This window comes from Mirounga leonina, unplaced genomic scaffold, assembly GCF_011800145.1.
Source record: "Mirounga leonina isolate KUSES-001 unplaced genomic scaffold, KU_Mleo_1.0 Mir_200, whole genome shotgun sequence".
Lineage (NCBI taxonomy): Eukaryota > Metazoa > Chordata > Mammalia > Carnivora > Phocidae > Mirounga > Mirounga leonina.
Window position 1 is genome coordinate 9,580,977 of NW_023270503.1, and position 23,599 is coordinate 9,604,575.

The following is a 23,599-nucleotide window of genomic DNA, read 5'->3' on the forward strand; positions in this document are numbered from 1 at the left end:
CCAGGAGAGTTCTGAGGTGGATTGGGGGTGGGGGTACAGTCCTTGGGCTCAGGGAATTCCTAGACTGACCCAGCTCTGTTCAAGGAGAAGACTGTAGTCTAGTGCGAGATATGCAGAGCCCATCGTCCGGGAGCTCTCAGTCTTCTGGGAGAGGTAGACTGAATGCCTCCACTCCATACAGATGGTGGATGCAGGAGAAGGTGTGCACACTGAAACGAAGCACTCACTTGCACTTAACCGAGTTTGCAAGCCTCTCTGTCCTTCTGAAAAGGAAGGACCTTTTCAGCAATGAGTGCCGGAGGGGTTAAGGGACTTGGGGGCAAGTGGAAGAGGGGAAGGAACTCTCCTCCCCCCTTCCATCCCTCCGCCCTCCAGAAGGGCATTTCTGGAAGTCTCCAGTTGGTCCTGGACCTGGGCAGCTGCTCTAAGTCTGCCAGCCCCTCAGCTGTCACTCTGCTCCCAAAATAGCAGTGGTTGGGGGGAGGGAGAGGAGGTTGTTTATCTGGGATGGACAGGGACAAGGGGCATTATAGCTGTGCCTAGGGAGGGGGTCTTCTCCTTTCTGGATCTTTCTCTCACTCTTTGTGGTGTGAGTGCCTGAGTCCAGGACGGCCCCTGAACGGGACGCTGGGGCAGAGGTTAGTCAGTGCTCCCACATGGTAATGACTGTCCAGTCTGGGGAGGGGAGGGCCCTGAGTATCAATGACAGACTCCAGGGGCACCTGCCCCTGTGGCCAAATATGGTCTGGAGCCCCTGGCAGGGGCGATAAAGCCTCTTGAGTGGGGGAGGGGACAGACTAAGGCTTGGTGTCCGGGGGTTCACGAGGGAGCTCAGCAGAGCAGCGTCACAGGACGACAGACCAGGAGCACTGTCCTCTAAGCAAGTTAGCCCCCCTGGGGGGTGCCCCAGACTGGGGAGGGAGAAGGGGGACAGAGAAGAACTTGTAAGGCTTGCAGTGAGAATTCGGGCCTTTGGCGTGTGGGGTGGCTTCACCTGTTCTGCTGGGAGGGACGGAGAGGGAGGCACAGGGACTCTGAGACTCCCTCAACCATGCTATTCTCCAAGCAAATGCTATCAAGTCCTCCCGGGGGGGATGGATTTGAGGGGGATGGGGGTGGGTCCTTTCCAGGCAGAACCCTCACCTTCCATCCTGGTCGGAGGAGACCGTGGAGCTCCAGACCTCAGGCCAGGAGTCCAGCTCCGGGTCTGGAGTCAGGGGCCGGCCAGACGGAGCTGCTCCTGTCCCGACAGATGGCGGAGGCCGAAGCAGTGCAGCTGAAGGAGGAAGGGAACAGGCATTTCCAGCTCCAGGACTACAAGGCGGCAACGAAAAGCTATAGCCAGGCCCTGAAGCTGACCAAGGATAAGGCGCTGCTGGCCACGCTCTATCGGAACCGGGCAGCCTGTGGCCTAAAAACGGTCTGGAGTGGGCAGGGCGGGAGGCTGAGGGCCAGGGCTGGGAGGCAGGGGTGTGGAGGCAGCCCCCCAGCCTGATGGGCATTGTCCATTGTTCCAGCCCTCTCTCCCAGACCCCTCAGGTTGGAGCAGGGCACCTCCCACTGCTTTCCTAGACCCACTGCCTGACCCACTCCTCCCGGAGACAGAAATTCCTCCAGTTGGGAGTCAACCTAATGGGCACTGGCATCACGCCAGGGGTTTTTAAATGTTATTTCGAGGCATCTTACTAACAGCCCAGTTAGCTACTGTTTCGTGCCCATATCGCAGATGACAAACTCAGGGCTCAGAAGGCTCCATAACCTGCCAAGATCTCCCAGGTAATTAGCAGCAGAGCCCAGATTCAGACCCAAGATTGCCTAATGCCAGAGCTCATCCACTCCTCCATGCCCAGCGAACGAGGGGCCCGCCCTTGGGCCCCCGACAGCCAGCAACTCCCCAGCAAACCCTCTCTGGCTGCCTCCGCGTTGGGCCCACCTTAACCCTGGCTCCTTCTTCCCCCTTTCTCAGGAGAGCTACGTTCAGGCAGCTTCAGATGCCTCTAGAGGTGAGCGCCCCTCCCCCAAACTCCCCCCCCCCCCCCCAGCATCCCTGTTTTGTCTAAGAGGCTCTTTATCAATTGAAGGAATTACAGATCGTGTAAATGTCATCCTAGGCATTGTAGGCAGACTTCAGATGTCCAGAGAGGCCATCCCTAAATTTTTGCATTTTTGCAACTCTCATTATATGTTAAATCATAGGTCAAGGGAGATACTTTTGTTAAAAGATGTTTCCGAAAATCCTTATGTCATGGTAATGCACAACCTCCTCTGTTGTAAATTAGGGTATGGTCCTCCTGTGGCCCCAGGACCAGGGCATCACCCAGTTCACTCTGTGGGATCGGGCTCCCTGAGGGGAGGAGGGAGGCAATAGCCCAGTCCACAGGGACCAGGGAGAAATGAACATTAAAATCAACAACAACAACAACAACAAAAACCTTTAAACTTAACTTTAGCTTCAATTTAGGCTTAAACTTCAGTCATGCTGGCTTAAGTGCATCATCAAAATGGGAAGACTTCTCTTGGCTGCAGGTGTTGTGTTCTGATCTGATTACTATTCTTTTAGGAGGAAGAGAGAGAGTCTGAAGTGAGTTCAGAAGGGAGGGAAGCAGCTGGAGCTGGGCCTGGAAATACAACCTCTGACGAGCAGTTGAGGGATGTGGCAATATTTAGCTCAGGGAAGGCAATTCCCAGGTGGGATGGAGAGTTGCCTTCAAATACCTAAAAGGCTGTCACGAGGAGGAAGGATTGGATTTCAACTCAGGGGTTCCAGGGCTGAACTTAGGACAAAAGGGCAAACTCACAGGGAGATGTATTTCAGGTAGGAAGAGGGAAGGGCTTTCTTGATGGAGCTGCTTGGCTGCCTTGAGAAGGAGGGAGCTCCCCACTGCTGGAGGTATGCAAGTACCCGTTGGATGAGCACTTGGCTGGGATCACGACGTAGAAGAGACTGAAGCATCAGGCGCTAGATGAGATGGCCCTTAAGCTCCCTTCTGACCTTGAGACTATGATTCTTACTGCGTCCCTGACAAAGGGGAGCCTTGGGCCAGATAGTCCACATGAGTGGATAATCTCCACTGAAGACACAGAAGCCCTGCAACTGGGGACAGTGGCAGGGAAGGGAGGACGGTAGTCTGCAGCCCAGGCCCCTGAGGCGGCCCTGTCTCCTTCGTTAGCTATTGACATCAACTCCTCGGACATCAAGGCTCTGTATCGGCGATGCCAGGCACTGGAGCACCTGGGGAAGCTGGACCAGGCCTTCAAGGACGTGCAGCGCTGTGCCACCCTCGAGCCACGAAACCAAAACTTCCAGGACACGCTGAGGAGGCTCAACACCAGCATCCAAGAGAAGGTGAGCTCGACTCCTTCCCGCAAGCCTTGGCCGGCTCCCCCCCACTCCTAGTAGGGACAAGTTAGGGAAGCCGGCCACCAGGGGAGGTCCAACCCTACCTCTCCACTCTTGGATGGAGTGAACACCTGGCACAGGCAGGCGTCGTAGAAGAGCCAAGCAGATGCACGCATCCACCCATCTCTGAATGATCAGAGATGCTTGTTTGAGGGAGCAAACCAGCCGGGACCAGAACATGGCTCTCTTAAATTTCAGGTGGAGATTTTTTTTTTTAGTTTTAGTATGCTAGGTTAGTCACCATACAATACATCATTGGTTTTTGATGTAGTGATCCACGATCCATTGTTTTCATATAACACCCAGTGCTCCATGCAGTACGTGCCCTCCTTAATACCCATCACTGGGCTAACCAATCCCCCCTCCCCCCTCCCCTCTGAAACCCTGTTTGTTTCTCAGGTCCAATCCCCCCCCCCCATTTTTCCCTTCCTCAGGTGGAGATATAAAAAAAAAAAATTGTAACTTAATATATATGTAACATGATCTTCCTCTCTTTCTAGGAGGACAAAGACAGTATTGAGGAGAGGGTATTGCTGAATGATAGAGAGTCAGGAGCCAGGAGGAACAGGAAATCTTTTCTAGGATAATGGAGTGGGGTGGGGAGAACTTGGATCAGAGGTGAGGACTCCTGCATCTTAGTCCTGGCTTAGGTACTAACTTTCTCAGGGATCCCTTGGGGTGTCAGCTCCTCCTCTGTAAGCGCAGGAGGGTAACAGATCACTAAGTTCCTTGCTCCAAGACTCAGTAACTCCTCTGTGCCTGGGGCAGCCCCATGCCACCAGCACACTGTCCCGAGTGCAGACTCGGCGGCTGTGTAAACAAAGAGAGGAGTGATCCAAGAGGAGGTGGCCAACGAGAGACCCCCCTAGGAGGAAATGAGCCAGGGATGGAAATAGGCAGGGCTGTGGACCAGCAGAACAAAAGAGTAGGAAGTACAGAAGGAGCTGACAAATGCGGGGTGATGCTCAGTTGGGTCATTTTATGGTAGATTCAGAGCACAGGAGTTTGGGCTGGGGCTGTGAGGAATGAGACATCCAAACATAACGGTTTTAATTTGTGTGAAGAGATGCTTCAAAACTGCTTCAGATTTCTGATCCTAGACACCTAGTTCTGATTTAGCCCATGTGTAAGTATATAATAGCTAATTATTAACTAGACTGCAAAATTGGGGTGATGATCTGTAGCCTTCCAAGACTTGTGATGACCCAGTGGAATAGCGAACTTAACTAGACTGTCAGCCTTGTGGGGCAAGGACTTGATATTGTTCACCACTCTACCCCCAGCATCTGCAACAGTGTCTGGCACGTAAGAGTTGTTCAGCAAATGTTTGTTGAATGAATGAGTGACAGGGTAGGGGCCCTGAGGAGATACCCTAATATTTACTGAGCCACCTGGAATGTGGACCCCTGCCTGCCTCCTTCCCCACTCCCTCCTCTCTCCTCAGCTCCGTGTGCAGTTCTCCACGGACTCCAGGGTAGAGAAGATGTTCGAGATCCTCCTGGACGAAAACAGTGAAGCTGACAAGCTAGAGAAGGTGCGTGCTGGGCAACCGGCGGGCCAGCAGAGGGCGCACGCGGGGCACCCACCCCCATAACTGCTTCCGCTGCAGGCCTGGCCCCTATCTCTGGACAGTGACTCCCGGACTGCTTGGGGGGGGGAGGGGGAGGAGGGCGTCCTCTTGGAAGAAGTGAACAAAAATAGGCCAAAGTTTAAGCACTTTGGAAAATTCCCTAATTCTGGCTATAAAGTCCAGGACTAGAGTGAGACTGAGGAGGAGTCATGTGGCAGGGTTGGAGTCTTTATTTAAATTTTTGATATTTTGTTCGTCATGGATTTTTTTTTTGCGTTGCATTGCATTGATTTTGATATTTTAAAATATTGCACTAGATATTATTTATCTTGATTGCTGAGGTTTTTGATGTCCCTGTAAATTTTGCACCCAAGGCAAGTGCCTCACTTGCCATACCGTGGTTTCCACCCTGAGAACGTTAAAAATGGCATGTTAAAATAATGTTCTATTCCATTATAAATTATTGCAAAAATTCATCCTGAATATGAAAATATTTGCTCATGATACCATCCTCTTAGCCAAATTTGTTGCCTTTTTTTTTTAATGTTCCCTTCTGGTCTTTCTTCAGAGGAAACAAATTGAACATCTGAATGTTTTGTTTTGTTTTGTTTAAAGATTTTATTTATTCATTTGACAGCAAGAAAGGGAACACAAGCAGGGGAAGTGGAAGAGGGAGAAGCAGGCCTCCGCAGAGCAGGGAGCCTGATGCAGGGCTCGATCCCAGGACCCTGGGATCATGACCTGAGCTGAAGGCAGCTGCTTATCGACTGAGCCACCCAGGCGCCCCGAACATCTGAATGTTTTGTATTTATAAGAATTTGACAGACAATGCCTGAAGAATTTTTGTTAGTCAATAAGTCTATATAATATGCAAATACCTTTTATAACAAACTGTTGTGAGGACTTAGTGAGTTGTTATTGATAAATGTACCTGGACAAGTACAAAGCCCAAGGTAGAGTGATGATGGTTCTGGTGGCGCTTGTCTGGGATTCTTTCACCCATCTCCTCCCCAGCATTCCACTCCTCTGTTTGCTTACCTTCTCCTGCCTCATGAGTTCTTCCCCCAACCCCAGCTCTCAGGTCCTGCTGAGGCCTCCTCTCCTGATCTGGGGCCCTTTAAGGTATATGTATCCTCAAGGCTTTAGAGTGGGAAGACATTGGGGAACTTTCTAGCTCAACTGCCTAATTTTGGAATCTGGGATCCAGAGAAGTGCCATGACTTGCCCAAGTTCACACAGCTAGCACATCGCAGAATCAGTACTCACACAGAACTTTCAAGACCCATCTCCTGCTCTCTCTGCCCACCACCTTCCACCTTCCTGAGAACCCCTGTAACTTCAGATTGCCCTGAACAGATAAACAAACAAACCCCAAATGCCAAAACCATATTCAAGGGAAAATTTTAAAGGAAAAGAATTCTCCATGTGCAAACACTTCACTTCTGTTAAAAGATAAACCGAGGCATATTAATAATTTTGAGTTTATTTGGACAAAATCTATTCAAACGGGGTAGCAACCAAACAGGAAGTGGTTAGGAGCTCTCCACCCACAGGAGCTGGGGGAAAGACTTATAGAAAAGAGGTGGAAACGAAGCAACCAGATTATTTGATTGGCTATAGCTTAAGTAGTTATGTTACTTGGGGGGTGCCTGGGTGGCTCAGTCGTTAAGCGTCTGCCTTCGGCTCAGGTCATGATTCCAGGTCCTGGGATCGAGCCCCGCATTGGGCTCCCTGCTCTGCGGGAAGCCTGCTTCTCCCTCTCCCACTCCCCCTGCTGTATTCCCTCTCTCCCTGTGTCTCTCTCTGTCAAATAAATAAATAAAATCTTTCAAAAAAAAAAAAAAAAGCAGTTACGTTACTTGGGAAAGCCTAGTTGGCTGTAATAGTTGTTCTTACGTTTAGACTTTTTTTAATTTTTAAATTTTTAAAAAAGATTTTATTTATTTGAGAGAGAGAGAGTGAGAATGAGCAGGGGGGAGAGGGAGAAGCAGGCTCCCCGCTGAGCAGGGAGCCGGACATGGGGCTTAATTCCAGGATCCTGGGATCATGACCATGCAGAAGGCAGACACTGACTGAGCCACCCAGGTGCCCTTAAGTTTTGATTTCTTAACTCTGAGACATTATAGGCTTAGGTTTGTGTTTGCTTACATTAGCTGCTAGGGCATTAAAGCCACTCATTCTAAGGGCCTCCTTGTTTAATTAATTTAACTTTTTAGTCCTTATCCATAAGCATATATACACAGTTTTGTTTTAATGTAAGTGCAATCAGAGTGAACCTACTATTTGGATTCTGCTTACCAGTGTTTTTCTTTTTCTTTTTTTCCAATTTGCTGGGTCATCTTTTTATTTATGACTTCAGTGGCTATACACTATTTCAGTTTGCCTTTATGCAAGTTACTTTGTTTCTTCTTTTGAATCATATTCTTAGGCTACATCTCCAGGGGTTTGATTACAGGGAAAGAATCCAGTATAAAGATGTTTTGAAAATCCAGTCCTGGTGCCTGGGTGGCTCAGTCAGTTGAGCATCTGCCTTCAGCTCCGGTCATGATCCTGGGGTCCTGGGATAGAGCCCCACATTCATCCGTCTCCCTGCTCATCGGGGAGCCTGCTTCTCTCTCTGCCCCTCTGCTCCTGCTCGTGCTCTCTCTCTTTCTCTCTCTCGCTGGCTCTCTCTCAAATAAATAAATAAAATCTTAAAAAAACAAAGAAAAGAAAATCCAGTCCTTACACCAGCCCCTGCATCGGCCCCTGGCCAAGACTTTGGGACCCCCACCTCCTCCATGACCCTCATTGTGTCCTCCCCCCTCAGGCTGCCAACAACCTCATCGTCCTAGGGCGTGAAGAAGCAGGGGCTGAGATGATTTTCCAAAACAACGGAGTGGGCCTGCTGCTGCAGCTCATGGACACCAAGAGGCCCGAGCTGGTGCTGGCCGCCGTGCGGACCCTGTCGGGCTTGTGCAGTGGCCACCGAGCGAGGGTGAGGGTGACATGTGGGCGGGGAGCGGCCAGTATAAATAGACCCTGATACAAAGTCTAAGGTGTCTCCCCCCATCCTTGATTGTATGGTTCTGGATTCAACGGAGATTGATCCTCTGCATTTCCCTTCGAGCTTGAAATGCCTTTATGCAAAGATAAGGTTATTGAAAGTGGTTTATGAGGCAGAGCTGAATGCAAAGGCTATGGTGGTTGGCATTTATCATACTAAGTCTCCCAAACCCAGTGTGTATCGTACACTTAGAGCACATCTCAATGCGGACTCACCACATTGCACGTGCTCAATGGCTCCCAGGTGGCAGGTGGCTCCCGTGTCGGACAGCCCAGCTTTCAGCTTCTGGAAAGAGGCATGGCTTGTGTCACGGGTCTTCCCAGACCTTGGGCCCCACGAGGCACTGGCTGCCTGGGCTCATTTCCCTCCTGCACGGGCAGGGTGGGGATGGTCGTCCCCTACTTCCTCACCTGCACGGCAGCTGGAAGAGAGGGGCAGGCAGCTGATGGTGGGTCTTGCTGGGGGTTTAGGCCACGGTGATTCTCCATGCAGTCCGGATAGACAGAATCTGTGGCCTCATGGCCGTGGAGAACGAGGAGATGTCTCTGGCCGTCTGCAACCTGCTCCAGGCCATCATTGACTCTCTGTCAGGGGAGGACAAACGAGAACATCGAGGCAAGGACGAAGCCCTGGTTCTAGGTAGGAGGCAGTCTTCCGTGTTTGTCAAAGGGGTGGGGGCCAGGGAGAGTCAGTTGCCTCCTCTGACGGCTCAGTCCCTGTATGTGGAGGTGGCCTGGTTTTGTTTTTATATTTATTTTCTAATAATAAAAGTAATAGAGGCATAGCAGCATCATTTTCAATAACTTAAAAGTGGAGGTGGGGCGCCTGGGTCACTCAGTCAGTTAGGCATCTGCCTTCAGCTCGGGTCATGATCCTAGGGTCCTGGTTCCCTGCTCTGAGGGGAGCCTGCTTCTTCCTCTCCCTCTGCCTGCCGCTCCCCCTGCTTGTGCTCTCTCTCTCTCTGTCAAATAAATAAATAAAAATCTTTAAAAAAATAAAAATAAAAGTGGAGACAACTCAAGTGTCCACGCAGGGGTGAATGGATAGATAAAATGTGGTCTATACACACAATGGAATAATATTCCGCCTTCAAGAGGAAGGACATTCTGACAGGCTACAACGTGCATGAACCTTGAGGATGTTATGTGGAATGCAGTAAGCCAGTGATAAAAAGATCAGTGCTGCTTGATTCTACTTATATGGGGTATCTAGAGTAGTCCAAATCATGGAGACAGAAAGTAGGATGGTGGTCACTGAGGCTAGGAGAAGAGGAAATGAGTGGTTTAGTTTTGGTTTTTACAGGATAACAAAGTTCTGGAGATGGATGGTGATGATGGCAGCAAACAATGTGAATGTTCTTAATGCCACTCAGCTAGACACTTACAAATGGTTAAAATGAGGGGCGCCTGGGTGGCTCAGTTGGGCTCCCTGCTCAGCGGGGAGTCTGCTTCTCCCTCTCCCTCTGCCCCTCACTCCCACACCTCCTTGTATTCTCTCTCTCTGTCAAATAAATAAATAGAATCTTTTAAAAAATGGTTAAAATGATAAATTTTATTCATGTATGTTTTAGCACAACTAGAAAAAAGTAACAGAGACTTCTTGGAAAAATTTGGAACATTTTAGAAATATGTAAAGATGAAAAAAAAAACGCTTACCTGTAACCCCCCCTCCAGATAATTATTATCACTGCCATATGTGTCTTTCCAGTCTTTTTTTTTTTTTTTTTTAAGATTTTATTTATTTCCTTAACAGAGAGAGAGAGAGAGAGTACAAGCAGGGAGAACGGCAGGCAGAGGGAGAGGGAGAAGCAGGCTCCCTGCAGAGCAGAGAGCCCCACTAGGGGCTGGATCCCAGGACTCTGAGATCATGACTTGAGCGAAGGCTGACACTTGACCAGCTGAGCCACCCAGCTGCCCCCTAGGTTCTTGATGTGGTTTTGACTTATTGTCGTAATGGTCAGCAAGTCATTCTTTTCCCGCTAGAACCACTGCGGGGTCCAACATGGCCTCACTCATACAGCTGGTGGCGAACAGGACATGTTGGCCAGGACACCCTGGGTTTTCTCTTTGTGGCCTCTCTAGAGGGCAGCTTGGGTGTCTGTCAAGCATGGTGGCTGCATTCTCAATGAACCAGCCCCAACGTGCAAGTGCTTTTAAGCTCCTGGGAGTGCTGTAAGTCCCATGACCAACCTGGGGCCAGAGTGGAAGGGGCGGACCCTGAAAGGGGTGGTTCTGTTGGCGGCCACAGCGTCCTTGGGAAGTAGAGAGCTGCTGGACATCTCTGCTAAAGAATTCTTCTAAATACTGATTTCAAATCCATCTCTTTGTAGCTTCCATTCCCCTCTGAGCCCAGTTCTGCCATCTGGAGCCTCACAGAATAAGTCAGTTCTCTCACCCTTGTGACCCACCCTTATCTGGAAACAAACTAGCAAGTCCACAGATGACTTTCCTTGTCCAGTTAGAGATAGCCTCAACTTTCATCCTTCATTTATATGACATTTTTGGGAGATCTTTCCTTTTCCGCCTGCCTGCCTGCCTCCCTCCCTCATTGCCTACCTGCTTGCTTCCCTGCCTCTCTGCTTCCCTCCTTGCCTGCCTCCCTGCCTGTCTCCCTGCCTCTCCCCATGCCCGCCTGCCTCCCTGCCTGCCTTTGGCTCCAACCTTAGAATGAGAGCAAAATTACCTAAGATGTAGAGAAGTCAGACAGGGCAAAAGCAGGAAAAAGCATTTACCTTTTAATCCCTCAGTGGGCAGGGAAGATGTGGCATCCCATCTGAGGCTTGAATTCAGGCCCCCGGCATGCCTGGATCTTCAGGGAGTAAGATATCTGTAAGGAGTATGAATTTCTTTTCTGGAAAACATTTTGTTAAATCAGTTTATTAAAAGCTACATGAAGTGCCCCTGGCTCCCTGCCAGTCATGCCTAGGAATAAGGAACTTTCTAAGAACCAGAGCTGTTCAAGTACGCGTGAGCTGCGGTAGAAGTCAGGGCGCAGTGTAGAGTGGCTGGAGGTCCACTTGGGGGTATTGTCTAGGGATTTCTCTCCCCTTTTTGGGGGTGAGATGGGCAATACTATACCCTCCTGGGAAATTCCAACATCCAGGAAGCAGTGGATTCCGTATTTCCGGAGTCCTTCTGGAAGCTTCTGCCATTGCTGGTCCTATAGATCTGAGACTCCCTCCTCTCTCTTTACCCCTATCGTCTCCTTCCTCAGACACCAAGAAGGACCTGAAGCAGATCACCAGCCACCTGCTCGACATGCTGGTCAGTAAGAAGGTGTCTGGCCAGGGCAGGGATCAGGCCCTGAACCTGCTCAGTAAGAATGTTCCTAGGAAGGACCTCGCCATTCACGACAACTCACGTACCATCTATGTGGTGGATAACGGTGAGGAGGCGGGAGGGTCGGGGGCTCACTCCAGCCTTTTGAGTGGGCACCAGGATCTCTGGCGCTGAGCAGAAAACAGAAGAGGTGTGGCCCTTGCCTGGGACAAGGCATTAGCAGTTAGGAACCACCAGGAGCTGGTGAAGATACAGATCAAGGCGCAGCTCTGAATTCAGGGCCTGAACACACCCAGAAAATGTCCAAACACACTGAAAAACACCTGGGCAGAACTACCTCACCACGGGGGACCATGCCAAAGACAAACAGGACTCCCCCAGCCATGGGGTAATGTTCCTGAAGTCTTGGTGTTGGCAAAATACTCCACGGCCTTCTAGAAGGGAGAAACGGCATCAAGTCTCCTATATATAAAGCACAGGAATGAGGTTCTAGCAGATAGTCCCCATCTATCTGGTCAGCTCCAGGGTGTTACACCTCTCCCAAATCAACTTTAGTTGTTCGGGAGTCATACCCATGGCTTTATAATCTACTGTGATGACCTCCACAGGTTTAATAGGGCATAGATCATCCTTTGTTCTAAAGGCTCAGATTAGCTTTACCCCTTTGAAATGGATCTTCTTTTGATATTGCACTTCCTTGTTTGGTTTTCACAGGTCTCAGCAAAGTGTACAGTAACAGATTACTCTAGCTTATAAACCTTCTCCCTCAGCACCTCCCCTCCCCTCCCCAGTCCCAGTCTTTTCTGCATGTATTTCAAAGGGGGAACCATAGACCTCTTTCTCTCTTCACTAGGACTGAGGTCCAACCACACAGTTAAGGGCAAGGGCAGGTGGGGAGCAATATTTGTTATTCGAGGCACCAAAATAAAGAGCTCTTGGGTAAAAGTAATGTGGACTCACGAATCCTGTTACACTAGTAAAAAGCTGCCTTTTTACTAGTGTAAAAAGTACACTGGGAGTACATTGTATGAGCTGGTCTGGGAGACTCGCACTGGGGAGCCATCAGAACATCCAGCGTCAAGTGAGCTTTTGGGTTCAGGGAGGGGCAGTGATGGATGAGGACAAGGTCCAGAGTGTTCTAGCAGAAGAGGAATGAGATGCTCAAGGCAAGGGTGGGAATGGAAGGGCAGCGTGGGGGCTGAGGTTGGGGAGGTGGTGGCTGGTAGAGCAGGTGCATTCAGTGGCTGTCTCTGAGAGCTAGGCTGGGGAGTTTGGGTTGGTTCATCAACCCCCTTCCATGACTCCCCAGCCCTGCCAGTGCTTCTGTGGGGTGGTAAAGCATGCACGACAGAAAACATACTGCTGAGCACTTTTAATTGCCTCCTAGCGTCCAGAGTTTCATGCCTCCCAGCATCTACCTTGAGTGCTCGTCCTCCCCGCTTACCTGCGTCAGCTAAGGTCAGACCAACTCGTAGCCACTCCTAAAACCTGGCTCTGAAGTCAAGCTTTCAGTTGTCCCAGAGGTAGCATGACGTAACGGTTAATATCATGGGCTTTGAAGTCAGGCATGGCTGGGACGGTGTCCTTGCTGTGTCACTTACCGGCTGCGTGATCTTGGGCAACTTACTTGACTTCTCTGTGTCTTGGTTTTTCTGCTCTGTAAAAAGAACGGGAATAATGATTTTTAACCAGGGGGTTTTTGTTAGGATTAAACGAGGTAACGTGTATAAAGCTCTTGGCACATAGTAAGTGCTCAGAATCACTTACAGCTCTTAACTTTGTTGGAGCAAATTACCCCATCTGTGGTGTCATAACTCTGTCCATATCACACCTTCTGTCCTTATCATAGGTTATTGTAATCTTTATATGACTGTTCCTTATTGCATTGTGAACATTTTGAGGAGAGGATTACATCCTTAATTTCAGTATTTGCTACCTAAAAGGTGCTAATTAATTTATTCATGTATTCGTTCATTTATTCAACAGGTATGTAATGATTGGATTAGCCTAATGGGTGATAGGACAGTGAAGATTCTTCAATAGAAGAGAGGAGAAGCGGTAGTAATAACAAATAGCAAATGTAGCATTTACTAAATAAATAATAAATGTTCATTGAGTGATGATGACATGTCTGGATTGGCCCCAGGTGGCTTCCATACATGATCTCATTGAGTCCTCAAACGCTCTGCTGTAGGTAGAGTATGGTTCCCATTTTACAGAAATGAGGCCTGAGGAAGAGAGAATATCAGATAGTATTTGAGGAAGGTTATACATCAACCCACAGAATGTCAGCACTTGTACAGCCCCCTGAGATCAACTCGTCTTAATTTTGTAAATGTGAAAATAGAAGCCCAGCCACAGTGGGAGGTGAATTGCTCACCTAGGGGCAGAGTCAGGTGTAGAATGTGGGTCTCCTGGCCCCATGCCAGTGTCCTTCACTCTGGGTAAGCCGTGTGCTGCCTAAAGGCACACTGGAGAGAAGCTGGTGTTAAGACAACCGAATAAGATGGTGTGTTTGTGAGGACAGACCCCAGCAGATCTGCCATCATCTGTCCTGCAGGCCTGAGGAAGATCCTGAAGGTGGTGGGGCAGGTTCCAGATTTGCCATCCTGCCTGCCTCTGACCGACAACACCCGCATGCTGGCCTCTATCCTCATCAACAAGCTCTATGATGACCTTCGCTGTGACCCAGAGCGCGACCACTTCCGCAAGATCTGTGAGGAGTACATCACGTGAGTCTCAAGGAATCACTCTCTGTGTTAGTTATCGATGTCACCCCCAAATTTAGCAGCTTGAAGTTATAGTAACCATTCATTCTTTCACAATATGACAGCAGTTTGGGAGTGGCTAGGCTGCCTGGATCTGGCTTTGGGGCTCTCAGGAACTTACAGGCACATGTCGGCCTGGGCTGCCGTCATCTGAAGGCTTGACTGGGGCTGGAAGATCTGCTTCCAAGATGGCGCGCTCTAATGGCTGGTTGTTGACAGGAGGCCTCCGTTCCTCCTGGTGTGGACCTGTCCACAGTTCCTTGAGTATCATTACCGTGTGGTAGCTGGCTTCCCCAGAGTGAGCGGATCAGAGAGAATGAGGCAGAAGTGGCAATGTCTTCTATAACCTAGCTCCAGAAGTCACACAGATCACTTCCACACATTCTCTTTGTGAAAGGCGAGCCACGAGCATGGTCTACATTTCAGAGGAGGGAGTTAGGCTCTACCTTTTGCACGGAGGAGCGTCAAAATATTTTTGGACTTATTTTAAACCTATCACAAGTGCCTGCAGTTGAAAGAACAAATTTCAGCTTATCCAAGATGGAGACCTGGTGCTGTCGAGACTTTAAGCACTCTGCAGCCTCGCAGAGCCTAGACAGCAGCCTGGGACCCTCAACAGTGACCTTCTGGTCTTCGCACTACCACTGTGCCATCGCTGTGACTCAGATGCTCCGAGTCTCTTTTTTATGTGTCCCCTTCCTTCTCTCACTGCTACACCATCTTTTAACCCTTTATTCCAATGATCCTCATGCTTGTCAATTATTCAGACTTCTGGGACCCCCCCGCCTTGACTCAGTAGTCTGGGCTGTGGCTCAGGAAGCTACAAGTTTAAAAAGTATCCCAAGTGAGTCTTGGGAGGGTGGAGACACTCTGCTTTTCCTTTCTCCCTTCCAGGAGTTGGCAAACTTTTCCTCTAAAGGACCAGAGTAAATATTTTACATTTGGTGGGATGTGCAGCCCTCTGTTGCATATTAAAAAAACAAAACAAAACAAAAAACAAACAAACAAAAAAACCCTTTAAACTATAAAAACCATTCTCAGCCTCCCAAATTTGGCCAAGCAGCCAAAGTTTGTCAGCTCCTGTTCCAACCCGTAGCTTCCGTCCCTGCCTGGATCAGTCACTGAGCCTGAGCAGGTGGGGTCACCTCCTGCAGCAGAGGTGCCTGAGGTGGGCCCTCCCCAAGGGTGTAAGCCACCCTGCTTCACCAGGCACTGCGGCAGGGGCAGGTGGAAGGAGTCGAGAAGGCAGACCCTGACCGATTATGAAAGGCTCTGGTTTCCCTGGCACGGAGTGGGCATCGGAAGTGGAGGGGCTCTCTGAGCTTCCAAAGCTGACCCTCTCCCCCACAGGGACTTGCCCAGGTCACCCAGCCTGCCAGCAGCAGATGCGGGATCACAGCCCAGGTCTCCCAGTCTGGCTCGGTGTGGCCTTCTCCTGCCCAGACTACGCTGCCTTCTTTCTTCCCATTCATCACACTATGCACTTCTGGTCCCTCATATCAGACTGACCTGGGCAGATCATGGGAAGATCAGAAAACTTGTCATCTCTGACAGCCCCACATGGAGATTCTCCCATAGAGTAGAGAGAGTCGATTCCAAAAGCAAGGCAGACCTTTCATTTGCTAGTGGGGGGGCGGGGTGCTGGGACCAGATGGAGGAGCAAGCAGCTCAGGCTACTGCATGACTTTGTCACACTGCAGAGTGATGCCATGTGCCGGGCACCACAGTACCCTTCCGTGTTGGTGTGGCTGCAGTACTGTCCCGCTAGACATCCCAGCTGCTGGGAAGCCCGTGCACTGACAGCCCTCGCCCGTAACCTCTCTTGGGGACCTCCCTCAGCTGGAGACAGTCCCCAGGGCGGTCAGCATCCAATGACGCATCCCTACCCCCAGCTGGAAACAACTCTGGAATGTGTTCCCACTGTAGCACTCATCACAGGCTGAGGCTTTATGCTGACTGAGTTGCAGCCCAACGTGTCCCTCTGCCCAGTCTTGCTTCCTTCCGTTCTCCAACGTGAGCTGATCCCAAGAGTTCTCCCTCAAAAACTTCCTACATGTCAATCCCCATCCATCTGAGTGTGCTTCTTGGGGACACAACCCATGGCATGTCTGTTATATCACTTACCCTCACCGTAACTCTGATAAGTAGTAGTACTATACCATCAGTTTCTAGATCAAGAAGCTGAGGCTCAGAGAGGTTCAGTGAATTGCCCAAGGTCACACAGCACATGAGTGGTGGATCCGAGATGTGAATTCAAGTCTGTCTGCCCCCAAATCCCACACTCTTCCCACCCACCTCAGCCAGTTCTCTTGACCACCTTGCCCTCTGTTTTAGGGGCAAGTTTGATCCCCAAGACATGGACAAGAACGTGATTGCCATTCAGACGGTGTCAGGGATCCTGCAAGGCCCCTTTGACCTGGGCAATCAGCTGTTAGGACTAAAAGGTGTGATGGAGCTGATGGTAGCACTGTGCGGCTCGGAGCGCGAGGTAGACCAGCTGGTGGCCGTGGAGGCCCTCATCCACGCGTCCACCAAGCTTAACCGCGCCACCTTCATCATCACCAATGGCGTGTCACTGCTCAAAGAGATCTACAAGACCACCAAAAGCGAGAAGATCAAGATCCGCACACTGGTGGTGAGTATTGGCACCAGATACGGTGCAGGGCACCAGGGACGCCAGGATGAACAGGGCGTGGCCCCTATCTGGGAGAAGTCTGCGCTGTAGGGGGCACTTGGACCCACCCAGGGACCCCTGCAGAGCAGGGTGAAAGAAGGAGGCTCTGAGAACGGAAATTCAGAATGGCGGGCCCTTACTGTATAATCCCGGGGACATTTGCCTCCATGCTTTTGAACGATGCTAACCCTGAGGAGCTTCTGTCCAACCAGTATTTTCAAAGCAAACTCTAAAAAGTCAGTTTGTGTCCTTAATCAGTTTCTGGATGGCACAGTTCACCTGTTTCAATGTTTCCGATTTCATTTTACAGAAAGTCTTTCCATGGGTCTTTTATGTTGCTTGTATACCATTACAGTGACAACTTGAGCCACTGATGTGTTTTCCTGTTTCTATCAATTTTTAAAGGACTAATTATAGCTTCTGCCATCATGAGTTTTCTCTTATGGAAGGCACGTTTTCCTAATATGAGTGCAATTCTCCTGGGTAAAATTCTGCACATCTAAATTCGTTACCCACAAGGTCTGATTTCTGTGCCAGTTTTTGTACGAGAATAACCTTTACCGTTGTAGTTTCAGATAAGATGAGTATTGTCTTGTGCTTTTTCTTCAAAACACTAAACATCAGTGGGGTGCAAATGACGATAGAAAGCGGCAGGGTGCAAAAGTCCAGCTTCGTGGGACGCCTGGGTGGCTCAGATGTTTAAGTGTCTGCCTTCAGCTCAGGTCATGATCCCAGGGTCACAGGGTCCTCTCCCTCTGCCTGCCACTCCCCCTGCTTGTGCTCTCTCTCTCTCTCTGACAAATAAATAAATAAAATCTTGGAAAAAACAAAGTCCAGCTTCGTGAGCATCTACCCTGTCTTAGAAGCTGAGCTCGGGGAAGGCATCTTGGAAGAGGTGACCCCTGAGCGGGGTTTTGTAGTAGGCATAGAGGTTTGTCCAAGCAAAGGTAAAGGGGCAAAGTGTTCCAGCCACAGGGACCTGTTTGAGCAAGGCCTTTGTCCCCAAGTGTGTCTGACTCTACAAGCCTCTCCCTCCCCCCCGCCCCCCCAGGGACTCTGTAAGCTTGGCTCCGCGGGAGGCACAGACTACGGCCTCAGGCAGTTTGCTGAAGGGTCCACAGAGAAGCTGGCCAAACAGTGTCGCAAGTAAGGGGGTCCTACTTCCTCAAGACTGCCACCTCCTCTCTGGGATGGGCTCCAGAGGACGCCACATTGTGAAAGGCCCCCCACCTACTACCCACTACCCTGAAATGGCTTCATCTCTTGACCTGAGCCCCAGCACCCCTGCCCAGTGCTCTTCCTCCCCAATTTCCAGGTGGCTGTGCAGTGCATCCATAGATACCCGGACCCGGCGATGGGCAGTGGAGGGCCTGGCCTACCTCACGCTAGATGCTGATGTGAAAGACGACTTGGTCCAGGACATCCCTGCCCTGCAGGCCATGTTTGAGCTGGCCAAGGCAAGTGTGGCCCTGACCTCTGGCCTCAGGAAAGGTCTCCTGGGTTCAGGCTCACAGGGTCCTCCACTGAGCCTGGGAAATGAGACTCCTGTGTCTTCATCTCGGCTCTGGCCCTCCTACCCGTGTAAACCAGATTGGTTATTTCCCCCTGTCTGGCCCTTATTTTACCTGACCATAAAATGGGCTCATGACTCTTCATGGCTTCCAGGCAGTGGGAAGATGAATGAGAGGATGGTATTTTTTCCTGGGACCCTCAGGAAGTGAGGTCTTGAGGGACTGAGAGGCAGTGCTTAGCCCTTTCTGGGTCCCTTCCTCCTTCCCAGCGCCTCCCAGACTCCTTTCCTCCTCTGCTAGGCTAATGCCCTGGCTCTTTTCCACCACCAAAGGGAGGAGAGGAGGGAGGGAGTTTCCGCGGGGGCCAGACCAGAGGTGTCCAGTCCCTACCCCACCCCCACCAAAGCGTGCTGACCTGGGCTTTTGAAAGAGGCACACTCAGGGGGCCCCCACCCATGCTCTCAGGGGTGCTGTTGCAGGTGCAGGAGAAACTTCTGCCCACCCTGCATGAGCAGAGCCAGCTCCCAGTTCCTCCTCCCTCCTCCCTCTCCTGCCACCTGCTCTTCTCCAAGCTGGGCTGCATCAGCCACACTCCTCCCAAACCAACTCACCGGCCCGGCCAGGGAGCCGTCCTGGAAGCAGAGATGTTTTCTAAAGTTTCCTTTCTGCCTTTCTCCTCCTGCCGCCCCACCCCGTAACTCCAGACTACTGATAAGACCATCCTGTACTCAGTGGCCACCACCCTGGTGAACTGCACCAACAGCTACGATGTCAAGGAGGTCATCCCTGAGCTGGTGCAGCTCGCCAAGTTCTCCAAGCAGCACGTGCCCGAGGAGCACCCTAAGGTAAGGCTAGGGATGATGCTGGAGGGGTCCCTGCCACCAGGCTGCCAGAGAGGTGAACGGAAAGGTAGTGATGTCTGGGTGCTCTGTGTGTGTGTGTGTGTGTGTGCGCGTGCTTGGAGGACTTGGCGTAGGACACAGAAAAATTGAAGAGGATCATGGATACATTTCCCCCACTAAGTGGTGCTCATTCCCCCCCAGTTTTAATGTTTTACATGGGGTGGGGGGTGAAGATCCAGCCATTTGCAGTCTGAAAATCAAATGGAGCCTTGATGAACGTTTATGTTGTTGGTTTCACGGACCTCAGACAGTGTATTTCATGTTTCCAACGCTTACGGAACTTTTGTTTCCTGGGATATCTAGATTTGGGGCTATGGGTACTAAGTAGGAATAATGAGAGAGGGAGAGATGCTGGTCAGCAGTAGCCCAGATGTCACAAACCCCCTTGGGGCCCTCCCCAGGGATCCCCTGAACTCAAGGGTATGCTTTGTATGTGGTTTAAATATGAATGTACATGCATTGTGTTTCCAGCCTGTAAAAGACAGATTTGTTTAAATGTTCAACGTAATATAACCACATTGCAAAACAAACAAAAAGGTGGACAGCAGAGAAAAGAAAATGACTACTCATAATGACATCATCTCCCCTTGACCACTATCAGCATTTTGGTATATTATATTACCTACCAGAGGCTGTTTTTCTCTGTGCATCTTTTTTCTTTTCATAGTTATAATCAGAATGTTGTTATTATTTTGTGCCCAATTTTGGGAAAATACTTTAGGTGTTTTCCATATTGCTATGCCATCATTTTTTTTTTTAAGTTTTTATTTAAATTCCAGTTAGCTTACAGTGTAATATTAGTTTCAGGTGTAGAATTTAGTGATTCAACACTTTCATACATCACCCGGTGCTCATCACGACAAGTGCCCTCCTTAATCCCTGCCACCTGCTATGTCGTTCTAGGAATCAGTTTTTAAGATTTTATTTTTTAAAATTTATTTATTTGAGAAAGAGAATGAGATAGAGAGAGCACAAGAGGGGGGAGGGTCAGAGGGAGACGCAGACTCCCCGCTGAGCAGGGAGCCCGATGCGGGACTAGATCTCGGCACTCCGGGATCATGCCCTGAGCCAAAGGCAGTCGCTCAACCAACTGAGCCACCCAGGTGTCCCCCCCTCTTTTTTTTTTTAATCAGAATCAGTTTTTATTTTATTTTATTTTATTTTTTTAAGATTTTATTTATTTATTTGAGAGAGAGAGAGCACATGGGAGGGGGGAGGGTCAGAGGGAGAAGCAGACTCCCCGCCGAGCAGGGAGCCCGATGCGGGACCCGATCCAGGGACTCCAGGATCATGACCTGAGCCGAAGGCAGTCGCTTAACCAACTGAGCCACCCAGGCGCCCCAGTATCAGAATCAGTTTTTAAAGCTGCATAGTGGTTCATGCAGGCAAGGGTATATAGCATATTCTGCTGCTGTAAAGTTCAAATGTGGCTTCTAGAGGTTGCACGTGACCGCCACCGTCTTCCCAGCCACTTCAAGAATTATCTGTAGAGACTGTTCAACCCTGGGGCAGACTTTGGATTTCCAGCACAATCCAATCCATTGTTAGGTCGACTTTATCTGCTCCCTATCCCCTCTCCCTCCTGCCTAATCCCCCAACTCCCCCACCCAACTCCTCCCCTCCCCCCACCAATAAAAAGCCAACCTTTTGCAAAAAAAGGAATATTTGGGTCATCTGGGGTTTTGGATGATCTCTTTGATTTCACTTCTCTGTGAATGAAGATCTTTGGGATGATTTTCTTGCCACACCAGCTGCTCAGGCTCTGTACTGGGAGTGGGGGAGGGGGCAAGGAAGAGGAGAACATGCCAGACACCCCCTTGGCTGTTGTTTGGGCAAAGGGAATCTGGAAGAGTATATCAGTTTCTAATTGCTGCGGTAACAAATTGCCACAAACGTAATGGCCTAAAACGACACAAACTTATTATCTTCCAGTTCTAAAACTTCCAGTGCTGACCTATTTCCAGGTCAGAAATCTAAAATCAGTCCCATTGGGCCAAAGTCAAGGTGTCAGTAGGGCTGGTTCCTTCTGGAGGCTCTGAGAAGATAATCTGTTCCCTTGTCTCTTTCAGCTTCTAGAAGCCACCTTCCTTGGCTAGTGACCTTAAATCACTCCAGCTTCTTGCTTCTGTTGCCACACCTTCTATTAACTCTGACCCTCCTGCGTCCCTCTTGTTGAGACCCTCGTGATTATATTGGGCCTACCCAGATAACCCAGGATTATCTCCCTGTCTCAAGATCCTTGATTTAATCCTATCTACAAAGTCCTTTTTTGCTGTGTAAAGTACCGGCCACAGGTTCTGGGGATTAGGACGTGGACATCTTTGGGGGCCATTATTCAGCCTGCCACTAGCAGTCAGAAATGCACCACCTTTAGTTCCCATATAGTTTGGCCTGGTGCCCTGGCTCCTTCCCCACTGCCACCCTTTCGTCTCCCCAGGACAAGAAGGACTTTATAGACATGCGTGTGAAGCGGCTTCTGAAGGCTGGGGTCACCTCCGCGCTGACCTGCATGGTGAAAGCGGACAGTGCCATCCTCACTGACCAGACCAAAGAGCTGCTGGCCAGGTGGGGCTGCAGTGGGCCAGGGCTGGGGTCTGAGGGGTCTGGGGGGGAGACTGGGCGGGGATAGAGGTGGCAGGGGTGTAAATGAGCGAATGAGTCATTGGGGGGCCTGGAGAGGAGACGGAAGGGGATCAACATCGAAAGTGACGTGGTGGGGCAGGGATCACAGGTGGACGTTTGCATTGGGTGGAAAGAGGTCACTGTCCATCCTGGTTACCTGTTTGCCAGGTCCTGTGTGGCACCTGCTCTTCCAGACAAAAGGCACAGTTTCTGTGCAGTATGATGAGGAGGCAGACAGGCTCCCAGTTACGGTACAGTGGGGGAAACAGAGGGTTGGTTGGAGCACAAGCCAGACTGGAGGTAGGTGGGAGGGCAAACCAGGAAGGCTTCCTGGAGGATGTGACAACTCAGTGGAACCATGAGGGGAGACACGGAGTCACCGAAATGCCAGGGAGGAATGGTTCTGGGCAGAAGGGACAGCATCTACAGACACTGAGGACAGAGGGAGAAGGAGTGAATGAGATGGGGTTCTCCTACAGTATGTCTGAAGTATGGGGTGCACAGGAGGGTGCTAGTAAGACCGGAGAGGGGGACAAGGGCCAGATCATGGAGGTCCTGGGGTGCATCCAGGTTGAAGATTTTCTCCTGGTTGATGGGCAGCAAGGAGCCATTTGTTGTCTCCCCAAATAGGGAGAGAGTGGCTCTTTGCAGCCTCACTTGGCTTCACTTTCTCCCCAGCTCCTTATATCCATGGCGGTATCTGGCCAAGGTGGCTAATGCCAGGGGCAGCACTTTCTAGGGCTTCCCCAGGTCTGACTGGCTGGCCTGCGGATGCCTGGGAAGGGTGCACATTATGTGTCCTTCATCCTCGCCCTACAGGGTATTCCTGGCACTCTGCGATAACCCTAAAGACCGAGGAACCATTGTGGCTCAAGGTGGTGGCAAGGTAATTGGTGGGATAAGGTTTGCCATCCTAGAAGGTGATCCATGGGGAGGAGTGTGTGGGGGTGGGGTGGGGGGGGGCGTGCAAGTATGCGCATGCTCTTTGCCTGGCCCAAGAATAATGTACCCTGTGCCCCAACCCAACCTCCTGGAATACTGTCCTGTCTGTGCTCATAGCCCCAAACTGTCTTCTGCCTGATTTTATGGTGTGGAATCCCAGTTATCCTCCTTGCTATTGGAAGGAAGCCCGGTACAGATGCACAGACCATCGTGGACTTTGCTGTAGAAGATTGGTCTTTGCATTCTTGCTTGTCCCCTTTTTAGTTGCAGAACTTTGGGCAAATTACTCAAGCTCCCCGAGCCAGTTTCATCTGTAAAATGGGGGGGAAATTGCACAATCACTCTGCAGAACGTCACAAGGATTCCAGAAATACACTTCAAGTTTTGGTTCATAGTAGCCACTCAGGAAGTGGCTGCTGTGATGATTAGATTTGACTTAAGTCAGGGCATCAACACAGATCCATTTGTTTCTCCAAAAACCAGCAGTGTGGATGGGTGGCGGAGAGTGTAGGTGAAGACATTGAAGTGTGCTGGGAAGCAAGGGAGTGAATCCCTGATTCTGTATTTAATCGTTCTCTGTGATGCTCAAGCCTTGCTTGTACTGCAGAGGCGGACAGCTGGAGAGGGAGGGTGGGAAGAGAGGCCTTTGATGTCCATGACGGAGGAGTGACCGTGCCTTCTCTTGCAGGCGCTGATTCCCCTGGCCTTGGAGGGTACGGACGTGGGCAAGGTGAAGGCCGCCCATGCTCTGGCAAAGATCGCCGCCGTCTCTAATCCAGACATCGCCTTCCCGGGGGAACGGGTGGGTGCCAGGTGCCGGGGTGGGTGGGATGGGGCAATGGGAGGAGTCTCCTCTGCTCCCAAGGACCTTTCCCCTTGTCGCCCT

General features: G+C 50.4%; 1 protein-coding gene across 3 annotated transcripts in view; it reads left to right on the forward strand.

Moving 5' to 3' along the window:
• The first annotated feature begins 510 nt into the window (after nucleotides 1–510).
• Nucleotides 511–23,599, forward strand: part of UNC45B (unc-45 myosin chaperone B) — a 30,185-nt gene continuing 7,096 nt past the window's right edge. The window contains exons 1-16 of one of the 3 annotated variants that reach the window (XM_035026579.1): nucleotides 511–638; nucleotides 1,253–1,420; nucleotides 1,967–2,003; nucleotides 3,171–3,346; nucleotides 4,845–4,934; nucleotides 7,780–7,947; nucleotides 8,487–8,655; nucleotides 11,230–11,400; nucleotides 13,855–14,026; nucleotides 16,397–16,697; nucleotides 17,788–17,882; nucleotides 18,052–18,193; nucleotides 18,952–19,092; nucleotides 21,587–21,714; nucleotides 22,591–22,657; nucleotides 23,402–23,515. In XM_035026579.1, the coding sequence (XP_034882470.1) occupies nucleotides 1,253–1,420; nucleotides 1,967–2,003; nucleotides 3,171–3,346; nucleotides 4,845–4,934; nucleotides 7,780–7,947; nucleotides 8,487–8,655; nucleotides 11,230–11,400; nucleotides 13,855–14,026; nucleotides 16,397–16,697; nucleotides 17,788–17,882; nucleotides 18,052–18,193; nucleotides 18,952–19,092; nucleotides 21,587–21,714; nucleotides 22,591–22,657; nucleotides 23,402–23,515 (2,139 nt within the window). In that variant the 5' untranslated portion in view covers nucleotides 511–638. Of the gene's footprint in view, nucleotides 639–775; nucleotides 885–1,252; nucleotides 1,421–1,966; nucleotides 2,004–3,170; nucleotides 3,347–4,844; nucleotides 4,935–7,779; nucleotides 7,948–8,486; nucleotides 8,656–11,229; nucleotides 11,401–13,854; nucleotides 14,027–16,396; nucleotides 16,698–17,787; nucleotides 17,883–18,051; nucleotides 18,194–18,951; nucleotides 19,093–21,586; nucleotides 21,715–22,590; nucleotides 22,658–23,401; nucleotides 23,516–23,599 lie in introns of those variants that run through there. The other 2 variants (XM_035026578.1, XM_035026581.1) reach the window with 2 other exon arrangements.